We start from the raw sequence: 8,029 nt of genomic DNA, 5'->3' as shown, positions 1-8,029 counted from the left end.
AAGGCCATTTTCACATTCATCTCCTGCACTTTCTCTGTGCTCACCTCAAATCTAAGTTTAGTTAAATCTAGGTTTAAGTTTAATAAGTGTGCGTACGTGTATGACTTATTGACATTGCTCCTGATCCATTATGTAACTTACACAAGTGTAATGTGGAAACCTGAAGCCTCCAGTACACACTGGAGTAAACACTGAGAAGGGACTTCCAAGAGGGAGCAATCCAGTTAAACTTTTGAAATGAAAACTATTTGTACATTCATAAAGTCTGGTTTTTTTAAGGAGTTAGAAGGAGTAGATGTAGTTTTAAGAATGAGTCAGAATTAAAATCAGTTAATTAAACTTTTTTTGTGAAAAAAACCCCATCAAACATGAATTGGCGTTATATAAATAAAATTGAATTGACTTGAAGACAAAAATGATAATGCAGAGTATGTCTTCAAACACAACAGGGGGTCTTTAAATAATAACGAATATAATAATACCCTTTATTCAGAGTACTTTTCAAGTTACAAAGTTCTTCACCCAAGGCAGCAAATAAAAAGCAACAAATTATAAAATAATTAGACTTAATAAACAAATCCAGTAATGTAGGGTAAAATTAATACAAAAATAATAAAAACAAAAAAAAAGTGGAGGTTTCTGTAAACTCCATCAGCATATAAACTAATTAGTGTTTTCTGTGCAGACATGTCAAACACAATAGCGAATTGAAACTTGGCTTATCTCTGCAGACTGCAGGTCAGGCGTCCCTCCCCCTCCGCTGTGTGAGTGGTTTAAAGTTTCTCTTCTCGGGCTCTGATTGGTCCGGGAAGTTTTTCTGAGGGGAAATAACTTCACAGCCCTGCGCACCCTGACGCACAGCAGCGCGGAGCAGCTCAGGGGATAGTGTAGAGAGTTCAGCAGTATTCTCTTATCTTACACACCAGGATAAGAGGATACTAAACTATGGAGGTTATCAGAGATAGAGTCACATTTGTTTTATAGATGATTGTTTCTCGCAGAAGTGTAGGGCATCGCAGATTTGGAATAATCTTTTTCTAACTTTTCTTTTTAAACTTTGCATCATCCACTGTCGAAGATGTCTTGTTTTGGGGTTTGGATTAACGCAATTTGGATTTTACTTTTTGCCGTTTTTGCCGTGGCTTATTCAAGCTACTCTGAAGACCAGTGCAGCTGGAGAGGAAGGCAAGTATTTCATGTTGCATCTGTGCTTTCTCCTGCTGCATATGGCTAAATGAAAAGAAGGTTCAAAATTCTGCTCAGAGATGCCACAGGTGGCTCTTGTGTTTCTAAGTTTTTTTTAGAGCGAGTGGCCACTTGGTAAAGGACAATGCTTGTTTGAATGCACCATGTTGAGACATGCCATCAGGGCGCAATTAAAATGTTTCTAGTTCTCTGCAGCGATTGCGCCTGCGGGCTGTCTGCAGGAGGCATGGGGGGTCCAGACAGACAGGAGACTGAAGGATTAACTAATACTTGGAGGAAAAGCGGACTGTGCATGCAGTTGTTGAAGGGTAGTTTTATTAGAGACATACCTGCAGAAGAGTTTCAGTGTTTTATATAAGTTTGGCCCTAAAGACGCAACGATTGGCCCCTGCTTCTACAGAGCTGCCAGTAGGCGGCGCCTTTTCGGAGTATGTCCGGTAGCCGAATGATGCAGGATTTTTTTTTTTTTATGTCATCTCTATTAATTTCTTATGAAAAGTTTGGTTTAAGATCACTCATGTTTATAGCAGCTCAAATCCTGCAGTTCATCAGTGCAGTTGTTTCAGGAGAGTATCCACTCAGGATGTCAGGTACTCAGCCCAAACTCTTGCCTTTATCTAAACCTTTATCTAACCTTGTCTCCCTCCCTTTTTTCACTCTCACAGTGGTTTGTCCATGCAGCAGGGCAGCGTGGAACAGATCTCCCTCCACTGCTCTGAGGGCACGCTGGACTGGCTGTATCCCAAAGGGGCCGTGCGCCTTACCCTCTCACCCCGCCTGCCCTCCATGGCAGTGGGGCCCGGCGGCAGCAGCTCGGGCCTCATCACGGCCTGCGTCAAGCCCTCGGAGCAGTTCAACGGAGCCCAGCTGTACCTGGAGAGAGATGGGGTCCTGGAGCTCCTGATAGGGGACCGCTTGGAGTCCTCCCCCCCACCGAGGGTTCGCTGCTTCAGCCGCCTACCTGGGGAGAGGGTGGCTCTATTCCTGCAAGCTACTCCTCATCAGGACATCAGCAGGAGGATCGCCTCCTTCCGCTATGAGCTGAGAGGGGACTGGACCGCTCGCTTGTCTCTGGACTCCAACCCCATCAGCAGTGAAGGTGAGTCAGTGAGGCATGAGTCAGCATGTTGAGTGTGGCTACTCGAGGTCAAATATGAGACACAATATCAACTTTACAACAACTTTAACTTTAAGTGAACACAGGAAGTACAGCAGAACTTTTGGCCAGTTTTATCCTCTTGTAACAGAAATGTAATGCTCTGCCATGAAACAATACTCTATGTGTCTGTTGCTGAGTGTTCGCCTAGTTTCTTTCATTATTTCCTTTTTGTTTTGACTTAAACTGCCAAACTGGGGTCAAAGTTTTTTTTTCCTTCCTGAAAAGTTTGGAAGATGCAAGGTTTTAACCCACCAGTGATGGTATTACACACCATAAAATCCTCCCTGTAGATGATTCATAATTCATAACAGGCATTTGTGGGCTGGTTGGACTTTCCACGGCCCATGCAGAGTGCAGAGAGGAGGAAGTGGCCAAACTTTCCAGAGAGGCGTGCTGGTTTGGAGTAGGAGAAGAGGAGCTGTGGAGTGGGGAGGAGGGGGGACAAAAGCACAGTATGTGGGGCTTTCTCCAGAGTCCAGAGCCCTTTGAATGGGTGCCGCATGAGTATTCTGGGATTACTGCCGTCGCCTAGGCGACAGGGAGGCCTCTGCCCAGCTGAGATGCTCTTCTCTTTTGTTGAGCTGCCTCTCTGTGGGGAGACTTGTCTGTAGGAGTATATCCCCCCTCCCCTACATCCCTCTCCCACACACACACACGCACTGATTAGGTTTGGAAGGGGGTTTGCTGTGGACTAGAGAGGAAGGAATCTCATTTATCAAAAGGTTTTCACTAAAGAGGAGAATGTGTGGGGTGGGCAAGGGGCCTCCGAAGAACCACAAGGAGAACTTTAAAAAATGCCAGGATTTTTTTTTCTCCTACCCACAGTTCACTCTATGCAGGCAGACGGAGCTTTACTTGATTGGTAAAAAAAAAAATGTGCGGCCATCTGCAAATCCTGTTACACATCTTAGCACTGCACTGTATTTTTCAATATATGTAATTTACTTTTTCAACTTTTAAGATAAGAAAGTAGAGTACTTTTTTGGGGGAGTGGGACTGTGCTCATATTTTGTGTTTCTTTGAAGTCCTCCCCCGCTCCCTGTCCTTGGTTCCCCTTTGATGAGGTGTGACTGTAGACACCCTGAAAGGCTTTAAGGGGGGAAGTTTCATTTGGCCTTTAATTCGTTTGTGGTGGTAGAGCCTCGCACCTTAAAGCTCCACCAGTCTTACTCTGCCAACTGTAAATGTGGCAGCTGTCTGTTAGAAGGCAGTGGTGGGTCTCTCCTTTGTTGCTCAACTTTGCACAGAGTTTTAGGTCTGGATTCAAATTCCTGTGCATGTGATCTGGAAAGGCTCAGTATAAGTATTAGCATATAGGTGTTTTCTAGCAGTTTCGAGTGTTTCAGTATGTGAGGTCACCAACTGACTGTCCCTTTCTTTTCTTTCTTTTTCCTCCCCTTGTTGTCTCTCCAGAGGCCTGCAGACCCTGCAACAACACTGAGATTCTGATGGCTGTTTGCACCAGTGACTTTGGTAAGTTACCCTAATTTGCTGATATAACACGTAAAAACCCAGAAAACCAGGAACAAAATGTTATTGTCACTCCAGCTCAACCCCCATTCTAATTTAGCCAAGATTAACAAATGAAACCAGAACACCAAATAGCAAGAAGTCCTGGCATCAAAGCCGCAGAATGTAATGATTTCTTATCAGATTCTACAAAAGGTTTTGTCGAATAGGTTTAAAGTCAGAGCACCCCAGTGGCTCCAAATCCTCTCCTTTCAAAAGTGCAAAGGTTAAAGGTGAAACAGCAGCTCTCTGCTTCCCCAACACAAACGCACCCCTGATGACTGATCACTGTAGTGGACTAATCCTGACATCACCCCCCTAGAGAAGAAGCAGTGGACGAATCTGCAGGCCTCTAATTGAGCTGTAATGGCACTGAGGAGAAGTTCAGATGGCAAAAAAAGTTTGGCCTTTGTATAGCTTCAACCATCAGTTGGGAGTCCCCAAAGAGCAGCTCTAGCTTAAATGGGACAATATAACGTGCAAGATGACAGCAAAACATTTCAAGTTAACAAAAAGACATAAATTAAAGTTAAGCATTGTAAAGTAACCAAAGAAAATAATCTGAATGTTCTGTTTATCCACAGTCGTGCGAGGTAACATCCGATCAGTGGTGGAAGACGAAAACCTACGAGCAGCGGTGATCAAGGTCAGCGCCACCCGGGTGTTTCGTCAGAAGTATGCCCTGTTCACCGGCACCAGTCGCCTGACCAGCCGGGGCGAGGTTAGGACTCTGCTGCAGTGTGGCGTCAAACCGGGGCCCGGAAGCTTTCTTTTCACTGGTCGGGTCCACTTTGGCGAGGCCTGGTTGGGCTGCGCCCCCCGCTACAAGGACTTCCTGCGGGCTTACACCGTAGCTAAAGCAGCCCAGCAGATACCCTGTGAACTGCCTGTGGACTGAGTGTCTAACTCTGCAGCAGCTTGTCTACCACACAGAGTCGAGGCCGTACCGACAGCCAGGCCAAACTCAGCCCTGTTCCATGTTTCGGAAGAAGCCAATCTGCAACTGTTGGCCAGTGTAGCCTTAGTGCCACCAACGGATATCGTCTTCCCAGAGGACTAGGAATGAAATGGACTTTTCCCAACTCCATTTCAGTGCAATATGCAGTCGCCGGGTCAGAAAGAACCTGGTGGAGCCGTGACAGGAGGGACGTGGTTGAAATGAAGATTATAAGCATTTGGCATTGGACAGTTTTTACACAGTAATGCCTTTATGCAGGTTTGGAGAAAATCTATTGAAAAGCTTTCCATTCGGGATAAATTAAGTCAGCCATTAATTCAGGCCTATTGAGAGTCACTGCTTAGAAACTCAGGAAAATAAATTAAAAGTTCTATAGAAAGCTTACTGCCTGTTAGTTTGTATGCCACTGAGGACACTCTTTAGTAGGGGTGGGCGATCTGGCCAAAAAATACTATCACGATAAATCCAATCGGAATCACGATCCACGATCTGATTTGTGATATTTTTTTCTCAATATTGAAATGCCCTGTAGACTATAGACAGACTTGAAATAGCCACCATTAAAACAAAAGTTCAAACACTTTTTAAGTACTCACAACTCAGTTGTTTACAATACGTCACCCGATGAAGAGTGAAGTGAAGTAACTGCCATCTAGTTGGCTACATCACTCTATTGGTTTGTTCATGTAGCGTGGATCTGCTAGTTTTTGAGGTAATGTTAAGTTTGGAGACAGCAGTAAGAGGACATTAAACAATCTCTAAGATTTGCCTGGAAAGTAGATTGAGGACGCATTAGATCTCGATCTCAATCTAAAATCGTCCGATTGCCCGCCCCTCCACTTTAGGCATCTTTTTTGTCTCGCCATGGGAAAGTGATGTTTTGCTGGCTACCACTGTACTGGTGTCACCCTCAGTGTTACTATTATTAAGGAGATTATTAAAAAAATGTTAATAAATATATGTTTGCACTGATAAAGGAAAGGGAATGATCTGGAAAGTGTAATGCTGCGAGCACTGAAAACCAAATAAAAAGCAACTATATGTAGCATAGCGGAGCGATTGAGAATTTAATATATGTACAGAAAATGTGAGCATATACAGGAGTAACACAAAGCTAAGGCTGCCTGAGCCGGTTTTTCACAGCTCAAAATAGTGCTGAAAGCACTTTCATATTCTAGCCAACTCTGAGATTCTGCTTCTTTGGGGAGATGCAGGCTTTTAGGAGGTCTGTATTAAATAAGCAAATTATTTTGTAGGACATCATACGATTCATTTCAGTAGAAATGCGATATTTCTGCTTTTTTTTTATTAATTGGACTGTATTTGACTTTAAAGATAATTATTTAAAAAAAGATGTTGAGGTGGAATTGCAGCAGTGTTGCCAAAGCAGTTAGTTTTGTTGTTGTCAAGCCATTGACTGCTCTCTGCTGAAGTTGTCATATATTATTGCACATAATGAGAAATTAAAAACAGGGAGCTATATTATGATGTGAAGTAAAATAAAATATTCACCTTTATATAATCAGCAATGTTCATACAACTTATGACAACAGCCATTAAGAACTGAAGTCCAGCGTTATTATATGATATGATAGTATGGATGAAAAAAATCCTCTTACTATCTTATTGTGGTAAAACAAGTTATTACGCTGGACAAGGCTAGCTCAAGAGAAACAAAATATGCATCCAATGTATAAAAATTTTGCTCTGTAAAAGGATTTCATATCTAATGTGCACTATATCAACAAGGGGAGGGGTTCAAACCAAATTACCATGATGTGCTGAAGCGGTATGTCTTAATTGTGTACACTGCCATTTTGTTGTTTGTTATTTTTTATGTGAATTTATGTCAATATCAGTGTGATTGTAAATATGTTCATAAGAAATTCTAGAAACAATGTCATGAAGAAAAGTATGGAGAGAAAAAACAACACTTTCAGTATTGTGGATTATCTTTATGTTTGTCTGTGTCATTAAAATATACCGTAAGAAAACATTCTTGATGTTTTTGGATGTATTTATTTTCTTCTCCATGCCTTTCCTGTATATTCACTCATTCTTTGGTAATTTCGTGGTCCACAAACATAATGAAGCTGGACCGTTAATTTATCCGGCTCCCTCACCCAACAAATCAATACAGTTGAACCCAAGTTATAGTATTTGGATCCAAAGGTTTCTAGCATGGTAAACGTTTCTCAGACATAAGTCATTTCAAGTGCCCATGAATCAGACCCCTGAAAGCTCAGAACAAATGCAATGCGTGAGAGAGCGAGAGGCCTAAAAGGCGGCGAGATTTAGGGATTGCTTAGGACCCTGAGGGCATTTGGACAGGGAAGGAGGTAAAAAAAACAGCGGTTGGAATTCTGTTGTCCTCAGCCTCCCATTTTCAGGATTCAGGAAGCAATAAATTGCCATTAAGGGAGCTGCATGGCAGACTCAGCTGAGCTGAGGTGCCACACAGTCGCTCACTTCATCCTGACCACGTGTACACAAGGACACAATCAAACCAAACATCTTTTCCACTACACTTAGACATACGCCTCAAGCCTGGAGCAAAAGTTTGCTTCCTACCTCATCTTGGATTTCATCTACAGCACCACACAGCATGTGTTACCTGTTGTGGCTGACCACGGTACATTTTCTGCTCTAACAGGTGTGGAACTGCATGGTGGATAACACAGAAACACCCATATTACTGAACCCCTATGATAAATTCACCACCTGTTTCTCCTCGCAAAATTCTGCATAAACACGCAACAGCACACACCTCAGTAAAATCTCAGAGTTTTACTGCATGCAGTAAATCCATTTGAAAAAGAGCAGCTGGGGGAATTAACATGGTGTTTGGGTTAAATGGGGGAAAAAAATCACAAAAGCTCGACATGCCTCCCATGTCTGGCAAGCTATCTCCCATAGAAACCCTGACATTGGTTTGCCACTGCATCAGTAGTTCATGAGTGAGTGAACCTCCAACCTCCCCAGCTATTTACTGCCTCAGTGCTCCTTAAAAACGTCCCGTAGTTGGGGGCCCCAAGCTGCTGGGCCCTGCACACACACTCCTCTGCCCCCTCCCCTCCAGTCCATCTGAGGTTACTGCGGCAGGGCTGATAAGCCAAAACAAAGAGCACTCAAATTATACTCCTCGGCTAATACATCTAGTGACATTTTGACAAAGCTCTATTTCCTGTGTTGTTGTC

At 43.2% G+C, this 8,029-nt stretch overlaps 1 protein-coding gene across 1 annotated transcript; it reads left to right on the top strand.

Moving 5' to 3' along the window:
• The first annotated feature begins 905 nt into the window (after positions 1-905).
• metrn (meteorin, glial cell differentiation regulator) lies at positions 906-6,828 on the top strand. The gene is made up of 4 exons (XM_046067932.1): positions 906-1,185; positions 1,872-2,305; positions 3,779-3,838; positions 4,459-6,828. The coding sequence occupies exons 1-4, from the start codon at positions 1,079-1,081 to the stop codon at positions 4,770-4,772; spliced, it is 915 nt and encodes a 304-aa protein (XP_045923888.1). The 5' UTR covers positions 906-1,078; the 3' UTR covers positions 4,773-6,828.
• Positions 6,829-8,029: the final 1,201 nt, after the last annotated feature.

Source organism: Micropterus dolomieu, linkage group LG14 (genome assembly GCF_021292245.1).
Source record: "Micropterus dolomieu isolate WLL.071019.BEF.003 ecotype Adirondacks linkage group LG14, ASM2129224v1, whole genome shotgun sequence".
NCBI classification, from domain to species: domain Eukaryota; kingdom Metazoa; phylum Chordata; class Actinopteri; order Centrarchiformes; family Centrarchidae; genus Micropterus; species Micropterus dolomieu.
Note: the sequence above shows the minus strand (reverse complement) of the source record. Positions and strands in the feature narration are given on the sequence as shown.